This window comes from Ahaetulla prasina, chromosome 4 (assembly GCF_028640845.1).
Source record: "Ahaetulla prasina isolate Xishuangbanna chromosome 4, ASM2864084v1, whole genome shotgun sequence".
Classification (NCBI taxonomy): domain Eukaryota; kingdom Metazoa; phylum Chordata; class Lepidosauria; order Squamata; family Colubridae; genus Ahaetulla; species Ahaetulla prasina.
In genome coordinates this window covers 136,317,777-136,339,758 of record NC_080542.1, presented here as the reverse complement: position 1 = coordinate 136,339,758, position 21,982 = coordinate 136,317,777, and the positions used below count along the sequence as shown (strand labels likewise).

The following is a 21,982-nucleotide window of genomic DNA, read 5'->3' as shown; positions in this document are numbered from 1 at the left end:
GACTGGGTGGGCATAGCCATTTTGACGCTACTCACTGGGCATGGCCAATGGCGGGTGTGGCCAGCTGGATGGGCGTGGTCAGCTTGACACCACTCCCCAAACTGCTGGCATGTTTCCTCTTTGTATTGGGTAGACTGGGCCAAAGCAACGCGAGTAGACCGGGCCAAAGCAATGCGGGCTGGCCTTTTACATTTTCCAGGATGGCCCCACAGGCCAGATCCAACCACATCGTGGGCCAGATCCAGCCTGCAAGCCTTTGATTTATGCTATCGTGATATTAACTTCTACTCAGTTTGTATGCTATCATGATATTAACTTCTACTCAGATTTGTCAGGTACTTGAAACTAATCAATTGGATACTGATTGCTATTATACATATTAAGCAATGACCAAGGAAATCTTGGCCTTCAAGACAAGTAAAAGCTTGTCTCAAACAATTGTGAATCAACATTTAGAAGTGGTAAGGTTTCTGATCTACTATTTTATCTCGGATTGAAAAGTTGGAGGACAGCTGTGATTAATCCTGTATCATTGTCAGATTATTTTCTTCTCAGTTTCTGACTCCAGCACCTGCATAAGAAAGTTGGGCAGATTAAGATGGTCTACTTCAGAAGTTTGATGGATCACTTTGTTTTTCAGGAGATGGTTGGGGATTTTCTTGCTTCTGAAGACAACCCAGAAGGTGCAAGTGATAAGTGTCAGTTCAGTGTTGAAATTTCAGCAGTTCTAAACCTCTATTAAGGTGTTATTGCTGTTGCCAATACATTACAATATCAGAGTGCTGATATTGACACTTGCATCCATGTTACCTGTGATGCTGCAAATGAAGTCTATTCGCCCTTTGTGATGGGCTTGGGAACAATTGTTTCCCTTCAGGATATGAAAGAGGCACAGATTCAGGGACTAACACTATCTAATTGCCCTCCATCCATATACTATTATTACTCAAGATATAAACACCTACACTTCTTGTGTAAAGAGTAGCAGCAAAAGATGTGCACTTTGTAGACTAGAGCAGTCTGTTATGTGTTGCTTGTTTTTAATCGAATGTTTTTAAGATGCTTGAGAAGATTAATATCCTTATGCAAAGCTACCAAGAGTCTGTGGGATTGGGTGCAACAGAAATTATGTAATGAATGAATGCAAAATGGCATTAATTTTCCAGTATGCTTCTCTTCCAATAGAAAAGAAAATTTGTAGTTCAGGGTTGAACTGTATGATCCTTGGTGCTCTCTGAGTTTGGCTGTTTTCTTGCAGATGCTTCATTCTCCTTCAGATATATTGACAGAAATTTATTTATTTATTTATTTATTTATTTTGTCACAACATCATACAAAAAGATTATATAGTATATACACATATAAACATATATAGGAAGAAGAAAAGAAAAACAATAGGACAGGAACGGTAGGCACGTTTGTGCGCTTATGCACGCCCCTTATGGTCCTCTTAGGAATGGGGTGAGGTCAATAGTAGAAAGTTTTTGGTTAAAGCTTTTAGGATTATGGGAAGAGACCACAGAGTCAGGTAAAGTATTCCAAGCACTGATGATTCTGTTGCAGAAGTCATATTTTCTGCAATCTAGATTAAAGCGGTTTACATTAAGTTTAAATCTATTGGTTGCCCTTGTATTATTGCAATTAAAGCTGAAGTAGTCTTTGACAGGAAGGACATTACAATAGATGATTCTGTGAGTTAAACTTAGGTCTTGTCGAAGGCGACGGAGTTCCAAGTTTTCTAAGCCTAGGATTTCAAGTCTGGTGGGATAAGGTATTTTGTTGTTTTCAGAGGAATGGAGAACTCTTCTTGTAAAATATTTCTGGACACGTTCAATTGTATTGATGTCAGAGATGTGGTGAGGGTTCCAAACAGGTGAGCTGTATTCTAGAATTGGTCTAGCAAATGTTTTATATGCTCTGGTTAGTAGTGTGGTGTTTTTGGAAAAGAAGCTACGCAAAATTAGGTTTACAACTCTTAGAGCTTTTTTTGCTATGTAGTTACAGTGGGCTTTGGCACTTAGATCATTTGACATGAAAACTCCAAGGTCTTTAACGGGATGGAGGTCGTCTGTAAGGTAATGTCCTTCTAGTATGTACTTAGTTTTAGGGTTCTTTTTTCCTATATGTAAGACTGAGCATTTGCTGGTTGAAATTTGGAGCTGCCAATTTTTAGACCAAGCGGTTAGATGGTCAAGGTCGTTTTGAATGATAGAAGTGTTGTCTGTGGTGTTAAATAGTTTGACATCGTCAGCAAAGAGAACACAATTACTTGAGATATGGTCACAAAGATCATTAATGTATAGAATAAAGAGTGTTGGTCCAAGGACGCTGCCTTGAGGAACGCCACTCTTGACAGGAACAGGATTTGATAAAGCATTGCCAATTTTGACCACTTGTTGTCTGTTAGACAGAAAAGCAGATATCCATTTGTGGAGGGGTCCTGAGATGCCATAGGATGTTAGTTTAAGGAGAAGTTTATCGTGTACTACTGAGTCAAAAGCTTTGCAGAAGTCTATGTAGATTGCATCTATTGATTTGCCTTGATCTAGATTTGAAGTCCATATGTTTTTGCAGTGGAGAAGTTGTAAGTTACATGATAACTTTTCCTGAAACCAAATTGTTTGTTGGAGAGTAGGTTGTTAGTTTCTAAGTGTGAGGTAATGGATTGATTGATGATAGATTCCATGACTTTGCAGGTGACGCAGCAAAGGGAGATCGGTCTGTAGTTTTCGACTAAGCTGGGGTCTCCTTTTTTGAAGATGGGGATGACTGTGGCTAGTGACCAAAGTTTGGGAAGAGAACTGGTAGTGAAAGCTTTATCAAAGATAATACTTAGGGGTTCAGCTATATTAATGGAAAGTTTTTTTAAGAAATATGCACATAGTCCATCGGGTCCAATAGAAAGCGATGGTTTTAAGTTGTGAAGAGCTTTACCAACGTTGTCTTCTGTGAAATCTATATGAGTTAAATCATCATAGTCATTGCTGGTTCGTTTGTGGAATGTTGGATATGTGTTATCGGAGTTAACAAAAACTGAGCCAAAGAAAATGTTGAAGAGGTTTGCTTTGACTGTTTCGTCATTGCATTCTTTGTTGTTAGAATCTTTTAGTGGTGGGATGGATCTTGAGTCTTTAAGTTTATTGTTGACAAAATTATAAAAGGCACGATTGGAATTTGTGCGTAGAAGGTTTTCTTCTTGCTTGGTGTGGTAATTTGTGCATTCAGTTTTTATTTGGTTGCATATGTTTCTGTAGCGGTTTCTGAAGTTTGTAACATAGCCTTTTTTGTTTCTTTTCCAGAGGGATTTTTTTTTTGATTGAAGCTTTTTTATTGATATGGGTAGTTTTTTTTTCTTGGACATGGTAGTCATTCGTGGTACATATAATTTAATGACTCTATTGATTTCAAGTAGGAAGACTCTATAGAGGTCATCAGCGGTTATGCAGGTTGCAAACAGATTTTGCCAGTTCAGAAATGAAAGATCGTTGTTTATAAGGTCGTAATTGGCTTTCTTGAAGTTGTAGTTGGGAGTTCTGTTGTTATGACGATTTAAGTATGGACGTATATTGAGACGAAAATCAATCATGCAGTGGTCACTGTTTGAAAAAGGTTCTTTAATTTGTAGTCCATAAATTGAGTTTGGATTGTTGCAGAAGATGAGGTCAAGGCAGTTGTTGAGTCTTGTATTGTTAGTTACAAGTTGTTCAAGACCTAGGTTTGTAACAGCGTTGTATAGTGTAGTATGGATTGGGTCAGTTGAACATTCATTAGTTGTCCAGTTAATGAGAGGTAGATTTAAGTCACCCAGGAAGATGAGAGGGTATGGGCAAGAGGTAGCCCATGTTAGCATTGAGGTTAGCATATTTGCGTGGGTAATGTCATAGTCGGGGGCTCTGTAGCATAGCAAACTTTCGTTTAGCTGCATCCACATGCTTGCTTTTTCTTCTTTACTAATGGAAGAAAGATGGGTCTTTTGGGGGATCATTCCAGTTTTCATTGATCCTATCAGGAGGGTGTTGCAGAATATCAGCTATCATAGTTGCCCTTTGGCAGTATAGCTCGATGTATAGATACATTAATTGATAATTACAGATTTCAAAAGATCCTCTAGTTCAGTATGTCCAACCATCAGATCCCTCATAGTGAGAACATTGACTAGGCACTCTTAAAGTTACTTTTGAACCAGTCCCTAATGCCTCACCCCACCCAGACAGGTGATGCTGTGGTGGTACTGGCTGAGTTGTCTAAAGGCTATAAGGATTTAGATCTGGGGTGTAAAACTCAAGGTTCATAGGGTGCTTAAATATGGCCTGCGGGGCCGGCCTGGAAATAGCAAAAAACCGGCCAGCTGCCTCTGACAGCCAAAACAGGGCATAGGGTGGGGGCCACACCTTGTTTTTGGCCTGGACAATCTCCTGCGGTACCCTGCCAACCAAAATGGGGCATTGGAGAGCTATGCAGTTCATCCCATCTTCTCTTCCCCCAGCCGGCCCACAGAGGAGAACTACAATGCTTATCAAGCCCTTGAAGAAAACCAGTATGACACTCCTAGTCTAGAAGGTTCAATTCTAGTAAAATGGAGTGATTCTGTTTTTTGGCTTTCCAGGAACAGGTATTTCATCTCTGACTCTGGATAATAGGATGAGTTGGCTTGTGCAATTTTGGGATTCTCTTAGAGCAGGGCTGTCAAACTCGATTTCATTGTGTTTGACCTCGGGGGGGGGGATGACTAGAGTGGGCATGGCCAGCTCAATATCACTCGTGTCAGCGTTACCTATGGTGGGTGGCAAAGTGCTAAGGCAGGATTTCCCTCAGACCCTCCCTCACACTCATAATTTTCCTTGCTTCCTTCCTTCCTCCCTTTGTCCACTCCCTCCCTCCCTTCCTTTTTCCTTCCCTCTTCATTCTCCTTTCTTCTTCCTTCCCCTGTTATTTTTCCTCGCTTGCTCTCTTCCCATCTTCCCTTCTTTTTCTTTTCTTTTCTTATCATTTCCTCTTTCCCTTTCTCCTTTCCTGTCCCTTCTTGCATCTTCAAATGCAAAAAGGGTCGGCATGGCCAGATCAACGTAACTCGTGTCAGGGGCATCTGTGGTGGCAAAGTGCTAAGGCAGGATTTCCCTCAGACCCTCCCTCACTCTCATAATCTTCTTTCCTTCCTTCCTTCCTCCCTTTGTCCACTCCTCCTCCCTCCTTCCTTTTCCTTCCCTCTTCATTCTCCTTTCTTCTTCCTTCCCCTGTTATTTTTCCTCGCTTGCTCTCTTCCCATCTTCCCTTCTTTTTCTTTTCTTTTCATTTCCTCTTTCCCTTTCTCCTTTCCTGTCCCTTCTTGCATCTTCAAATGCAAAAAGGGTCGGCATGGCCAGATCAACGTAACTCGTGTCAGGGGCATCTGTGGTGGCAAAGTGCTAAGGCAGGATTTCCCTCAGACCCTCCCTCACTCTCATAATCTTCTTTCCTTCCTTCCTTCCTTCCTCCCTTCCTCCCTCCCTCCCTTTTTCCTTCCCTCTTCCCTCTTCATTCTCCTTTCTTCTTCCTTCCCCTGTTATTTTTCCTCGCTTGCTCTCTTCCCATCTTCCCTTCTTTTTCTTTTCTTTTCATTTCCTCTTTCCCTTTCTCCTTTCCTGTCCCTTCTTGCATCTTCAAATGCAAAAAGGGAAATATTTTTCCTTTTGTTTTTTTTTTTTAGTTTGTTTTGCTAGCTCTTTGTCAATGAAAATGAGTGCGCCCCCCCTACTCCCGGCTCTGTTTTCTGCCATGATGGCCTCCTGCAGCCAGTGAAAATGGAGCAGGGCCCCCTGAGCTCTGTTTTTGCTGGCAGAAGGCTGCAGGAGGCCATCATGGCTGAAAATGGGGCCTGAGCCCTCGCCCCCGAGCTCCATTTTTGCTGGCAGAGGCATTGCGGGCCAATCCTTTGCTGTTTCCAGGATGGCCTAAGCATCCTGTGGGCCGGATCTGAACCACGGGCCTGGTTTGACACCCCTGTCTTAGAGTCAAAGCTTCTGCACAAGGAGCAAGTGGCAGTCATGGCTAGGAGGACCTTTGCAAGATTCATTGTGCAACACTTGAGCCTCTTTCTGGGCTAGAAAACCTTGTTCATGGTCAGTCAAGCCTTGGTCACTTTCCATTTGGATTACTGCAATAGGAGCCACGATGGCACAGTGTTTAGTATTGCAGGATAAATCACTGCTCACTTCCAGGAGTTCAATTCAGAGCTTCTCAAGAGTTGACTCCGCATTTTAGCCTTCTGAGCTAAAATGAGGACCCTGATTGTTGGGGGCAATATGCTCACTCTTTAAAGCAGGGGTCTCCAACCTTGGTCCCTTTAAGACTTGTGGACCAACTCTGCTGGCTGAGGGACTCTGGGAGTTGAAGTCCACAAGTCTTAAAGGGACCAAGGTTGGAGACCCCTGCTTTAAACCCTTTAGAGAGAACTGCAAAGCACTATGAAGTGGTATACAATAAGTCTTAGTGTTATTGTTATTGCTAATATACTTCACATGGGTTGTGTGCCATCTAACATTTCTGCTGCATGAGCTGCACTAGCTCTCAGATTCAAGAGAAGTTGAAGTTAAGATTGAGGCTGCGTAGAGACTCTAGGCAGATTTCTCTTTTGACTCCACCCCCAAGTTCTGCCACTCCTCTAGAAGGCATCACTAACTTCTTTAGAAGCAGAGTTTTCTAGCCTGCGACCAGTGTAGGCAATAAACGGTTTATCTGTAACTTCTGGCTGCTGTTTGCTGTCTGATGGATAAGTACGTAAGCAGCACAAAGTGCTTTCTTATTGCTTTCTTGTTGTATTGGTTATAGCTGTTTAGATGGGGAGGAAATCTATAAAATAAGATGTAGTATTTTGTAGTTTTAAAAACTTGTTATAAATAATAGAGCTTTATCTTGCTCCTCTTTTTGCTTTTTTTAATGGATGCATAGATATTTTAAAACACATTTAAAATAGATTTTCTGTTTTTATTATTCTTATTATTCTGGATACAGTCTTAATGTTGAAAGAACTTTCCAATCAAGTATTTCAGAGTATTGGTGACACAATAGGTTATGTTAACAATATTTAAGTGAAGAGAGTCTTAATAGCATACTTACTGCATTCAGAGCTAATGAGAAAGAGTGATGTGTTTTTTCATGAATGAGATAGGGGTTAGTGAATTTCACCTTCTTCCCTTTCTTGAGGTTGGGGATATTTAGAGATTAGAGAGAAGTTCAGATGGTTCGTAAGAAATCTTAACAAATTAATGAATCTGTAAGCAGTCCGTCTTTAATGGTGGATCTTGGTTATCTGCTCTGCCCTCATTGCAAGCTTGGATTCCATTGTTCACTGTTTCAGGAAACCATGATTGAAATGAGATTTTTTTGAATGCATTGAAAATGTTAGGCATGTCTGGAAACACGGGAGAAACTCCTGCATGCTTTGCAGCAACTGTTAGATCTGTTGTAAATTGCTGGGAGAGAAACATCCATGTTAATATTTGGGCATGATCAGAAAGGAAAGAGCAATTGGTCACAAATTGTCTTCATGAATGGAGAAAAGTCTTTTAGAAACATTGAATAAAATATTGAACTGTTATTTTTTAAAACAAATAGTAACAAGTAATGAAAAAGTTGAGGTGTTGTGTATGTTTTCTTCCTTCACAAGAGAAAAGTTTGATATGACTTCAGAACTTTCAAGGGCATTCCAAGTGTTTGAAATGCTAATAATTCAGGGCGGCCATCATGATTCAGGGGTTTCACGGGATGTGTCTTTCAGGGAAAGTTTCTAGAAACATCATCTTCTCCATAGTGTGGCGATGGGAGGTGCCAGGCGGCGTTATTCTAGGCTGTAGCTCTGTGGATTGATTTGAAAACTTCCAAAGTTCCGCCTCCCTGGTGACGTTCTTTAGTTTTTTTCAATTCTGCCTCAGCTAAGGACGCTAATTTCTTCACTCCAGAGCTTTAGAGCTGAGCTAGGAATAATTCCCTGGATATTTTTTCTTTTGTATACTTTGCATTTCATTTCATTTTACTTTGTTTGGCTTTATTCTCTTGCCTTTCTTGGATCTCTTTTTTCTCGTTTTTTCTTGGATCCTTGTTTTGCTTGCAGCTGGGGAGGGCTCTCTGTGGCTACGGATTTGAGCTGGGGGGGGGTTGCCCTTTCAGATGCCTCCCATCCTCTCCATTCCTCACAGGTAACTTGGGGGTGTTGAGTTGTAAGGAAGTTGCATTTTAAACTTGGCTTGATTTTTACATAGAATATTCTTTTACATATTTATATGAACTATTTTCCATAAGACCTATCTATTTTCTAAATGGCACCAGCTTTATTGTGATTTAACTCTTTTCTAAGGGTGTGTGGGGGTCCTTTTATACTTCTTCGGATTTCTGCCTGAAAAATAAAATGACCTTCATTAATCAGAAGTTGACTGCTTCCGTATCGGGCTGTGAAAGTAAACATACATTGTTTGATGCATCTTTACAAAGAAAATTAAAACAGTGACTTTTAATGTTACTAAATAAGATAAACTTATTTCCAATTGCTGTTTCTCTTGCAGTTCAGCAAGTGAAGGGGAGATGGCACGTTTAACGAAACGGCGGCAAGCAGATACAAAGGCTATCCAACACCTTTGGTCAGCTATAGAAATCATCAGAAACCAGAAGCAAATTGCTAACATTGATCGTATTACAAAGTAAGTAACTTTGGAATAATAAAATGATAATATGAGCCAAGGAAAACATGCCAATTATGCAAATAGAGCATCATCACACATAAGAATGATTCAGGCCCATGCTCTAAAGTCCTGGATCAGGTGCTAAGTAGGTGAATGGAGAAAGTACGTTCAGAACTGTTTTGGATTTATCTGGTGCCTTGTTTCGCCAGTCATAGAAAAATGTAAAATGCCTGTGGTCCAGTTTAAAATAAATTCCCATTGTGAAGACTGTGTAGCCTTAAAGAGGTTTTTTTACTGCTTATAAAGATAAAAACTATGAAATAATTATATTTTTAGTTGTTCAGTGGAATTTCTCCTATGCAAATATGTTCCATTTGTCTACTTCAAAACATAATGTTGAATGTCTGGGATGGTTCCAGAGACTAACTGTTGAATATATCTTTGTATATTTCAAATCCTGATTTGGTCTGTGACCCACTCAGAGGAGGTGATGGGGAATATTCTGGCAATGCAATCAAGTAGAAAATTAGGGCTAGACAAATAATTTGATCCAGCATAAGATATTTCCTCCAGGTATTCATCACAGTGAGATGAAGGGAATAATGCATTTTGGCTGGGGAGTATAATGTCACTGAACTAAATCCCAGCATTGGCTAAGATAAGAGTTGTTATGCAACAATCTTTGAGGGCCACAAATTTTTCACTTCTGAGCAATATTCTTTCCCTTCTTCTCCACATGGAAGGAATGCATATTAGACATTTCTATTTCAAATCATTGTTTGCCTTTACATCTGAACATGAGAAACTATGACTTGCAGTTCTGTAGTTTCCTGAAAACAGAGTTCACACACCATAATTCTATTTTGTTGTCTTATTTTTAAGACAATCTGTAAATGGGATCAGGATGAGGACCCAGATTGTTGGGGGCAATAAAAGTTGACTTTGTATATAATATACAAATGGATGAAGACTATTGCTTAACACGGTGTAAGCCGCCCTGAGTCTTCGGAGAAGGGCGGGATATAAATTCAAATTTAAAAAAAAGGATGATCCTGTACAATGAGTTGTCACAAAACACAATTGCAGCCTTTTGCAATGGACATGAATAAAGGGGAGGAGGAAGTTCATAACCCTGAAAATCATGCTTGTTCTCATATTCCATATCATTTCTGAATATAATAATTGTGTCATGCAATGTAAATTCATTTGGCCACAGTTCTCCAAGTTACTTCAAAGCAGAGGTTATGTAGCACCACTTTCTGCTTTAAGCAGCCCTCTGTGTTGATGTTTGTTAATGTGTTGTGATTGCATTGACACTGTTTGGTGTGGGTGATACAACGGCTGTTATATCCTGGTCTCTAGATAGACATTTAACTTTCTGGAGGTGAAAAGTATTTGCTGAGTAAAAAACTTATTCTACTTGCAGAATGGTTCACTGAAAGCTGTTTTGAGTATCCCTCATGACTAAAAGTGAGAAGAAATACTTCATATGAAATTTCTATTTTTCTACTTTTTTCTAGAATGTGGTCCTTTAAAAATTGGTTATTCTTTTGTTCTTGGCATATAAAAACAGACTAAAACAACTAAGCAGTTTCCTTAGTATTTTCCAGAAGAGTTAATGGCAACAGAATTGATTCAGTCATTTTGTAACACACAGGTAAATGTAAATGAGGTTGTAAACATTTTGAAGACTTGGATATTTTTATTTACCTACAGGGCTGAATTAAATTGCAATATGTCACCTAAAAGGAAGAAAGATTATGATATATTGCAAGTTGCAGCTAAGGGATAAATTATATTGCAAAGTACATAATCAAGGTATTCTTTGTGCTACAGTAAAATGTGAAATCAGTGTAAACTGGTAAAGCATATATTCCAGGAAACAGAGTGGCCAACATTTTTTGAACCACATCACAGTTATTCTTTAAAAGTAAAAAAAAACAAAAAACCACTGATTAGTTTATCCCTTTGAAAATATGTAACAGGAACGATAATTAGATCATGTTGCTAAGCATGTTTCCATGGAATTCATGAGTCTTTCTGAAATTCAGTGAAATGTATTTATTAAATTAATAAAAATTGTGAGAGTGGTCTCTTGGCTGCACTGAGAAAGGAATTTTCCAATTATGCAATGAGAACAAGAGGTATTGTATATTGTAGAAAGTTCAGACCAAATGCATATGGATTGGTGTCAGGGTGAAATGCTCTGAAGTCTGCTACTGGTTCGCTTTGTTATTGGTTTGCTCTGCGCGTGCATGTGTAGTGCGCACATATGTGCACCACAGGCGCTATCGCGCAATGCTGAAAAAGGAGGATTAAGAAGCCTTTTCTGAGTCTGCAAAGGTAAGTAGAACAGCAAGAGTGGGGAAACAGCTGTGCTGCATGATTTAGATTTGCTAGAAAGCAAGATTTTCTGCTTTCTAGCGAATATAAATTGCGTAGCACAGCTGATCGTTGGAAATACCATTTCACCTGAACCGGTGGCAATTTTTTAACTACCGGTTTGCCTGTACTGGTAACATTTATTGCTCTCAGTTCAGGTGAACCAGTCTGAACCAGTAGCAGTTCACCTCTGGTTGGCTTGGTTTTAGATTGTTTGCTTCCAGTGAAGTAGAATCTAGAATAAAACTCTATTAAAATATATTTGAAATCCATAAAATGCTAAATATACTACACAATATATAGAGTGGTAGACCAAGCAACTTATTCTAGCTATACCCTGTTTCCCCTAAAATAAGACCTCCCTGGATAACAAGCCCAATCGGGCTTTTGAGTGCATGCACTAAAATAAGCCCCCTTTGAAAATAAGCCCTCTCCGAAAATACTTAAATGCATGCATAGCTGGTGTCCGCCATTTCCTCTGGTTAGGGTTAGGGAGACAGAGCTGGAAATCAGGTAAGATGGCAAGAGGAGCCCTGTCTTGCTTCACACACCCCAAAATAATAAGACCTCCTTGAAAATAAGGCCAAGCGCATATTTCAGGGTTCAAAAAAAAAAAAAGACAGGGTCTTATTTTCGGGAAAACAGTGTAGTAGAATGTTTGTTTGACAATTTATTTTTATTCCACTTATATTTTTTGATAACTCATGGCCATGTACATATGTAATGTTCCTGCCTCCTATTTTCCCCACATAATGGATTGATGTAAGACAAAATTATTAGCACAGCTGGCTTTCATGCCTAATGGAGGCCTAGAACTCTTGGTGTTCTGGTTTCTAGTCTAGCACTTCAGCTGCTGCATAAAACTGGATCTCAAGTTTTGTATGGACAAAAGTTCCCAGGTTGAGTTCCCATCCTCACCAGGAAATACCGTTGCCTGAAATCTTCTCGCTAGAGATGTGATGGACCCCAGTATGACTCAGTATAATACATTTCAGGATTCCTGTGATCTGATGTTTTATCTGTATATTAACATGGATGTAATTGTGTGACCCTGATTTACACATGAGCATACACACAGGTTCTTTTTAAGGATTCACAGCTTTGGAAGAACTGACATTTTAAAAAAGAAGTAAGTAGATTCTTAAGTTTGTAGAGTTGGAAACTTTTTGCTGGAGGAGCAACATTATTCTCACTGGAATTGCATTTTTTCCCCCATTCTGAGACTAGTCCATTTTTATTTAAATAGTTCTATAATTGTTCTACTACAGTACATAGTTTGGACTAAGAATGTTATGAAAGAGGAATTCAGATCAAGTTTCGAATTTACATTTCCTCCAAGACCAGTTCCCAGTCTCATTAAGTTACCAGATTTCAGTATGAGAAAAAGCAGACTCCAGTGAAGACAAGTCTATAGGTATGATTTTCTCTAGTTGCTCTGGATCTCGAGGTGGCAGTTTTTAATTTATTTATTTTCCCCTAAAAATACAATTTCTTGGAATACCTTTGGAATCCTGCTGATAACGAAAAAATTGATCTTGGTCTCTCCGGGAGCATTTTGTAGATCACTAAATCCATGCCTATGTACTTCACTGGTTGGTGGAATAATTGAAAGCAGAGCTTCTTCAGCAGAGTTTTTGTGAAGAGTAAGTATTATTGGGTAAAGACACATTTCATCCCCACTTGAACCAAAGAGTAATTTATTGAGACTTTTAAATTGCTTGGCTCTGTTAGCATTTCATCAGATTGCAATAAAATTTAAAATATGAGCTTACTTCCTATTTTATTTTTTAAAATAATGCTTACTTACATTAGGCAGGTACATTTTGTTCCCTATTGTACGTTGATTTCAAGTTTTTAAGCTCAAGTCTTTGGGATGATTATTTAGGGAGTGACTATCTCCCTTGTACATTTTCTTGGTAATACAGCTTTAACATTAGCAGATGACCAGATGGAAAGTACAAATGTATAATTGTTAAGAACTAAAATGCATTTTTACCTCTGAAGATCACTTGATTCCTTTTCTATTCATTGGAATAAGGGTGTTACGATATTCCTGATACTTTTAGTGTTGTTATTGCTAACTTTTAAAGAAATGTTTTTTACCTTAGTTGTTACGACACAAACCAGCCAAATTGAAGGGTAAGAATTTGAGTTTGATATTGTGATATGAATCAGTGCTATGATCTTAAGGGTATGTCTTTCTTTGATTTGGAAATCAGTTTGTAAAATAGAAATATCTTTCAGCTACAGATAACAATTAAGGAGAATTAAAATCTTTCTAATGTACTTCACGTCATAAAATATTAACACAAATTAAAGTAATATTGCATACTAGGAAAACATCACCTTTGAGTATATTATTGCTATCCTAATGTTCATAATCCATAAACATTTTCTTCCAAAGTAATTATTTTCAATTTAATATCTAGAGTTTTATTCTGGAAATGAAGATGGTTCACCAGGAAATTATATAGCATGCAGATGCACAAATACCTGTATTTGTTGTGACATGTATAAGTAGGACAATGCTGCCTAACATCATAAGCTGTAAAGTTAATGAAAGGTTCAGGAGTGTAAAGTGAATTTAGTCACCGGGACAAGCAAGTCTCACCTGCATTAAAATTATTGCCAATGAGACTTGACTAGGTAAAGGTATTATATGAAATTGCTGAAAGTTTGTAAAACATGAATGGGAAAGAATCACCTTTCCACCCTGGAAACTCCAGCTGATATGTGTCTATGGAGATTTTCAGTCATCCAGGTCACAGTTGTCCCAAAAGTGCTTTTTCAAGAGGCAGCTGGACTTTCTGGTTTTTCTTTGAAGACGTTTTGCTTCTCATCCAAAAAGCTACTTCAGCTCTGTCAGGATTCCATTCCCCACCATCCAGTCAGAGCTGAAGAAGGTTATTGGATGAGAATCGAAAAGTCTTCAAAGAAAAACAAAGTCCAGTTGCCTCTTGAAAAAGCACCTTTGGGACTCCAGCTGATATCTCTCCATTATATAACACCACACAGAAGTTGTTATATTTTTAAGTAAATTACTAATTGCAATGGATTCATGCACACAGTGATTACAGTCCATTTGATTGTAGGCATGATTTCCAAAGGAGGAAATTAGTGGGTTTAAATTGAAATTAACCCCATTCAGCTTGAGAAAGAATTCACTGGGCATTCAGAAGCTTTTATCAGTCTGAATTCTACTTCTGCCTACATTATCATTCAGGATGATGATGAAAGGTACTACATTTCAAACAACATGGCAGCAGTACTTTGAAATGTAAATTGCTTTTATACATAAATTTTGAAGGGGGCTATTTTTTGGTTGCTTCTTAGTACATTTTTGGGGGGATTTCCCATTTTATTTTATTCTTGAGTGTAGTAAAAAATAGTGTAATGATGTTTGAAGTTGCTATCACAGTGCCTTTTCCTTGAAAACATAGAATTCCCTGCTCTGGTAAGAGCTGAATAGAAACAAAAGAGTGGTGGTAAGATTCAGTGAGATATAAAGGATAATGCTGTTGATATCAGGATATAGCATACAAAAATATACTAAATATATAATGACATGGAGGAACATCTGGGCTTCTTCCATTGATACATCTATGTGGAGACTGGTTTAATCATTTTTATTTCAAATAAGCTAGTTGTCAGTTTTGGAAGGCAAGCTTCTTTTTGCTTCTTAACTGCCACAGCTGGGGAAATTGGGAGGGGGTTGTTGTTGGAGCACTAGAAAGTTAGTCATAACAACATTCAGTATTCAAGGACTTTTGCTTGCGTCTGATGTAGACTGCCAGAAGATTGTATCCAATTGAGTGTGAAGAATTGATTAGACAATGTGATGAACTTGTGGGTGTGGGGCAGGGCTGTGAATTGTCAACTGGGTGTGGAAAATCTGGAAGCTTTCAGTTCGGGTTTTCCCAGCTGTGCCAATATGACATCTCTGATAAATTGGACCTTTGAGGAAGCTCAAGCCTCAGAGCTTTATTTCATTGGGGGTGTTCCTTGGAACCCTGACACTAGTGCTTTTAAAGTTTGGAAATAATTTGTAATTTTTTCTCATGGGGATTACATTGTATTTGATATTGTTTGAAATACCAGATAGTCTTTGACATAAAGTCACAACTGAAGCAAAAAATTCTGTTGCTAAGTGAATCAGTTGTTAAGTGAGCTTTACAGACTTTCTTGCCATAGTTGTTAAGTGAATCACTGCTGTTATTAAGTAAGTAACATGGTTGTTAAGTGAATCTGGTTTCCCCATTGACTTTGCTTGTCAAAAGGATACAAAAAATGACCCCAAGACACTGCAGTTGTCGTACATATGAGTCAGTTGCTACATGGCTGAATTTGATTATATGACCATGGGGATGCTTCAATGGTCATAAGTGTGAAAAACAATCATAAGTCACTTTTTTCAGTGCTAAATATGAATTTTTTCATATTCAGAAAACTATGTACATTTGTATTAATATTTTATGACATGAAGTACATTAGAATTGTAATTCTTCTCAATTGTTACGGTATCTGTAGCTGAAAGACTCCTCTATTTTATAAATAGCTTTCCAAATCAGAGAAAGATATACGTTTAAAAATTGTTGCACTAATTCATATCACAATATCAAACTTAAATTCTCACTCTTCAATTTTGCTGGTTTGTGTTGTAATAACTAAGGTAGAAACATTTCTTTAAAACCTGACAGTAATGCTAAAAATATCAAGAATAATATAACAGCCTTCCTCCAATGTGCCAACCATGGATAGAAAAGGAATCAAGTAATCTTTAGAGGTATAATGCATTAGGTTTTTAACAGTTATACATTTGTACTCTTTATCTGCTTATCTGATAATGTTAAACCTGAAAGGGGGAGTTATAAGCAGTTCCTAAATGAACCAAACAGTCACTAAATGAACTGTTTTAAATTGAGGACTACCTGTGGTGCTTTAACTTTTCCAGAAGGAATTGTTCCTTGTTGTTTGTGGCTGAGAAGGTTATGAGATGATTACGTTTTAAATAATAGAGTAGTGACTTTGCAAGTTTGGATTTTCCACTCTGTTTCGCTCCTCCCTTCAGCCTCCCGTAGGCAAACAGCCTCATCCAGCCAGATCAGACAGGTTCGCTAGTAAAGACTAGAACAAACTTTTACCGACTCTTGAAAGGTAAATCGCAGAAGGACTGTTTTATATTCCTGGCTTCGTTGGGATTGATTTATCATCTGACAGGAATTAACTTGCTGTTGTGTAATTTACTTGTTCGCAAGCAAATTTGTTTTCATTTTTTTCTGGCTGGGAAACAGCCCAGAAGAGTGTGATACTCTTCCTATTTCAGTATTAAGACGAAGCTGATCACGGCCACGGCACAGATAGCTTTGCTTCATCTGTCTTGCTCCAAGGTAAGACTAATCAGATCTTTTAAGAGAATGGAGAAGGAAGGAATTGTTTACTTATTCTTGCCTCCACTTATAGATGCCAATGTCTATTATTAAAAGCATGGTTATTTTCTCCCTATAATGCTGGCTTCATTTTATAGCAGTATTACTTTTTTTTTGTTCGTTCGTTTTGCCTTCAGGTCAGGTGACTACTCCAGGTGACTTCATCCAATAGGTTCATCCAGTTTTTTGGGCAGTGCTTTTGAAAGTTTTTTCTCCCCTTGAGATTGAGAGAGGCCCTAAACCCATGATGGCTAACCTATGGCAGGCATGCCAGAGGTGGCACGCAGAGCCCTCTCTGTGGGCATCTGCGCCGTCACCAGCTGCTTTTTTGGTTTCCATGGGCCCAGCTGGTCTTCGCGGGTGCCAGAGCGCCAGAAAATGGCCTGAAAACGGCTTGGAAAAATTTTCAGGCTTTTTTGGGGCATTTTTCAGGGTCATTTTGGGGCCATTTCCAGGCCGCGTTTTTTGGCTGTTTTTGGCCTGAAAAACAGCCTGGAAACAGCTCAAAAAACAGCCTGAAAATGGCCCCCAAACAGCCTGAAAACAGCTCAAAAAGCAGGCATGCGTATGCCACCCAGCTGGCCTTCAGGTTTCCGGTGCTCTGGCACACATGAAGACCAGCTGGCTGGTGCTCATGCCTAAAACCCAAAGAGAAGCTGGCCAGCGTGCACATGGGCGCCGGCCAGCTGGTCTTTGGATTTATGACACGCACACATGCACACTCATGCACTCCAGTTCCAGTTTGGGCACTCAATGCCGAAAAGGTCACTGCCCTAAACCCTCTTTGGCTTCCATGCCTAACGCAAGACCAGAACTCGGTTTCCTTCTCCTAGTCCAGGTCCTTAACCTTTAGACCATGCTGGTTTACAAATAATCCTATTACCATTTCTAAATGGCTTTGTATCCAATCAAAGTTCTATTGCTATAAAATATACCATAGAAACACTTAAATAAAAAACCAGAAAGGCAAAGCAGAAAAATCTTTTGAACTGACCCAAATAATATTGAAAAGCCACCAGGATTAACAAATGCTCCATAATGCAGTTCTACTCAGCATGGATGTAGCCAGCTTGAACTGTCTCAAGATGCTTTCTAATTCTGGGTACTGCAACATAAATTGTGTTGTCTGGTATATCCATCAACCTAATTTTTCTTGATTAGTGAAGAGAAGAGTACAGAGTGGTTTCCTTGCATGTATGTATTTAAAATAATTGTCCATTTTTCTTTATGTTCTCTGTGCAGTACCACATTTGATAAAGGCAGCAAAAGAGGTTAATTGGAGCTGGGTCCCTATTGCAGAAAGTTGTAGAACATTGGTATTTTAAGAAAGCATTTGTGCTCCATTTTATTATTGTCAGGACCAACCAGAGAAAAGACCCAGTACTATTCTTGTCTGACTATCCTGAAGAGCAAAAAGGAATTCTCTTGCTGTCTGTTATTTCTGAAGAGACTATTGGGTATATTTATTTGCTAATAATTTTATTTGTACTAATATTTCTGGTTTTTCTTACCACGTTTAGCAAGGCACTTGGTAGTATTTTTTGAGCATTTTTGTTTTTGCCTTTAACATTTTCTGCATGGGATTTTTCTTTACCTGAAATAACTCTTTTGCTGTATTTTAGTATTGTTATTATTATTCTATTTTTATCCAGCCTTTACTTTGTACAACCCAAGACAATATATATAATGCTCCCAATTTTCTATTTTCACAATAGCAAACCTGTGAGGTTGCTGTTGCTAAAGAGAAAATGACCACCTTAAAGTCACCCAAGTTAAGCTAGTTTGATGTAATGCATAAGGAATTCAGTCTGGAACTGGGAGAATGAATTCTAGGCTTGCTTTAGACTTCAACAAAGTGATCTTGGACCAGCCCTGGGAGTAAGGCAAAGGCAAACCACTTCTGAAATTTTGGTGAGAAAACTTTTGGGACTTATCCAGGCAATTGCTAGAAGTAAACTCTGATTTAGAGGCATACAAAAAATGTCACCCATATGGATTTCATTACAAAGGGAAGTCTAGAACTCTCAGTCTTTGGACTTCTAATTTAGCATCTTAATCAGTATAACAAACAGGTTCTTATTAACTTACTTTGTAAAAGGTTTACTGTGATTTGTATATCCATAGATGATCTCTTGTAGAAGTAGCAAAAAATATTCTGTTTTAATTTCAATTTATTACAATCAGAAGTTGGCCAGATAAAAACAATTATTTACCCCTCTCTGGAGTTTGTAGAGGTTCTCAGCCATCCAGGTCATGGTTGTCCCAAAGGTGCTTTTTCAGGAGGCAACTGGACTTTCTTCTTTTCTCTTTTGAAGACGTTTCACTTCTCATCCAAGAAGCTTCTTTAGCTCTGTCGGGATTCCCCACTATCCTATCAGAGCTGAAGAAGCTTATTGGATGAGAAGCAAAACATCTTCAAAGGAAAAAACAAGAAAGTCCAGTTGCTCCTGAAAAAGCACCTTTGGATATATCTCTCTCTGGAGTTCCTTGCTCATTAGAATAAAAATATTCTGTGTGTGAACTGATTCTAGATGCAGTTGACTTCTCCGGGACTAGACAGATAAAGTCTCTTGGATCCACACAAAGCTTTATTTAACTGCATAGGTCCATAGAGATAACTTCATTATCTGAGAAAAAGTGAACTGCACCATTGGAATACTATGTTCTGCCTTGTATTTTCAATCCATGTGCCATGGCTGGTCAAAAGTCTTGAAGGAGTGACATGTTATTGGATCTAAGCAGTAGTGAATATTTCTCTGAGAAGGAATAGTTCTGCCTGCCTTGAAAAAAAGGGAGGATTTGTCTTTTCCTTAAATCAGAGGTCTTCAAACTTGGCAGCTTTAAGATTTGTGGACTTCAACTCCCAGAATTCTCCAGCCAGGAGAACATAGCTTAAAGTCTTAAAGCTGACAAGTTTGGGGACCCCTGCCTTAGTGGTCATCACTGAATCCAATGAAATTTTTCATGTTGAGAGGGTGGTAAGAAGAGGAAGATGAGAAAAATAGCCCTAATGATATTTGTGGATGATATCTAACAGGCAAAGGACATGGATAGTGCATTCATCTTGGGCTTCTTTGATTTCTTTTTTAGTTCCATCAGTCTTAGTATTTTTCTGGAGTCTAGGGAATTGGGAGTGGGAGGCACTTTCTTATTGTGATTCTTCTCCTTCCAGAACAGGCTTCAGTTAGTATCTGGTGGGGGGAGAAGTCCAGCCCTATTTCAGAGTTGACTCTCTCTCCACCTCAATTTACCTTACATGAATCTGCTAACGGACGTCATTTATCAGCATACGGTTAACTATATTTCTGCAACAGGTTCTTTAAGTGATGCTGTCAAGATGTTTTCCCAGTGTCTAGAAACTGTGAAGTATGGATGGGCTTCAACTCAACCAGCCAGCTCATTTTTGATTCTGGATGGAGTTGCAGTCCCTCACCAGAATTAGCACACATCAAACATGTGGGCCAGATGCAACAGGCCCAGAGTTGTCCCGTGGGGCCGTCCCAGAGATGGTGAAGGATCAGCCTGTGCTACCCTGGTTACCCTGGCCACACCAACCCAGTCGGCCGTGACCAGGCCACGTCCTTCCTGGCCCCCCAGTGGCAAACAAAATCCTGATACAGCCCGCAATGGGATTGAATTTGACAACCCTGCCTTAAAGCCATATATAGTACACAAACTATTTGTGGAGCCATCTACCCATACTTATATCCATGAATCCCACCAGATACAGCAGGATGGATGCAATCAAGTCCATTCCATGAAACTGTCATTTTGATGGGATTGAAGAAGTATGTCTTCTCTGGGGGGTCTTTGGTGCTCTCTGACTGTGGTTGTTTTCATGTAGATGTTTCATTACCCAGACTAAATAACTATCATCTCCCTCATAGCTCTGGTGGTGTGGATCAGTATCCCCTGAGTTTTGAACAGCCTAATGCTATTAGCTCTTAGATTTGAAGAGCTGGCTCCTTCAGCATTGGGGTCAGACTGTTAATGAAGTATGACATATATATGGATTCCGATTGTGAACCAATTTTTGAATGGCTCTGAATGCATTGTAATAATTTTTAATGATATTCCGTGTTTTCATTTTGTAAGCCACCTAGAAATTACAAGTTCAAGATTTGCAAGGTTATAAAATAAATAAGACAGGCTAGAAGAAATTGCTGCACATTAAGGAACTGGAATGAACTTCAAAGGAGGCTTAATAGAGGAGAGTAAAACATGGCAGTTTTTAAAACAGCAGCTGAATAGGAAACTGGTATAGATTTCTTCAATATTGTTCGAATTAGATGCTGCTTGCTTTGGTCCTGTCAATTAAGAATCATCATATAATGGCTTCTAGGAAATAGGCCATTTCTGCTTCTGCATCTGACTCTTCGGAGCAATTTTTAAAAACTAATTTTATTTCAAGGGATAAGAGGTATCACATGGCCCCTTTTCAGTCAGAGGAAGGTTTGCTGTAGAAAAATGGTACATTATTCCCTCTTCAGACAGGTTTTCATATAGCATGGGGTACCTCGGCTTGAGTCTTTTTACCTATATTTAATATCTATATGAAACTGCTGGGTGAAGTCATCCAACAGTAAGCGTATGATATCATCGTGGCAAGATGGCTTGGTTCTGGGTCTTGGTCCCCAGAGTCTGCTGTTTTGTCATCTTTGACTCTGGACAGGGTTGTATGAGTCTAGGCTGAAGTTGCCATACCTAACAATGAAGCAGACTTTTAAACCGGTAGACAAAAGCCAGGAATCTTTTCAAAAAAATCCCTCTGGGAGATAGTTAAAAAGGAATCAAGTTGTTAAAGAAACAGGAAAAATGTCACTTGAACCAGACAAAAGCCTCAGCACATGGGAAACCTCTCCTCAAATTCAATCAATAGCTACCAGACTTGTAAATTAACCAGTAATAGCCACTAGTTTTGTCAATCAAAGCAAAGCAAGGATTTGAGGGATAAAAGAGGTCCTGAAGCCCACTCACTCACTCTTTGAGTTGTCCGGATGCATAAAGAACAGGTTGTACCTCAGTGTTCCGTTGAAAGTGTTTTGAGTGGGGCTGCTTATCAGGGCTGTGAGGGGTTATGACAGTTGCACCTGTCCCAGGCTATGCTGGTGTGCACTCACAATTCCTGCTTGATGAAGAATTGGCAACCGTTATGCGGGCCCTTTGCATAGGCTGTCTTATGCACCAGTTTCTCCCTTTCATGAACTGGGGGAGGGGGTGGGGGCTTGCTCAATGTCACTCACCCTAATCCTGGTCAAATTATTGCAGTGCTTTATATACAGCTGCCTTCAAAGACCACTTGGAAGTTGGATAGCGTAAAGATCTGAAAAATTAAATGTATAAATATTTTGTCTTTTAAAACACTTTAGTTTTTCAGTTATTTCAGTTAATTCAGTTATGGATTACTGTAGCTATTTGCTGGTTTCCCATTTGTCTTTTTAGCGACTATCTAGCTAATGAATTACAGTCTCCCTTTTTCTTCAGTCCCAACTGACTTAGGGGAATGAGTTCTCAATCAGT

The 21,982-nt window shown here is 39.0% G+C and overlaps 1 protein-coding gene across 12 annotated transcripts in view; it reads left to right on the top strand.

The window, feature by feature from the left end:
• Positions 1 to 21,982, top strand: part of ZMYND11 (zinc finger MYND-type containing 11) — a 124,765-nt gene that overhangs the window by 58,558 nt on the left and 44,225 nt on the right. For 11 of the 12 annotated variants that reach the window (XM_058179757.1, XM_058179755.1, XM_058179756.1 and 8 more), the window contains exon 2: positions 8,538 to 8,672. In XM_058179757.1, the coding sequence (XP_058035740.1) occupies positions 8,557 to 8,672 (116 nt within the window). In that variant the 5' untranslated portion in view covers positions 8,538 to 8,556. Of the gene's footprint in view, positions 1 to 8,537; positions 8,673 to 16,169; positions 16,424 to 21,982 lie in introns of those variants that run through there. The other variant, XM_058179760.1, reaches the window with a different exon arrangement.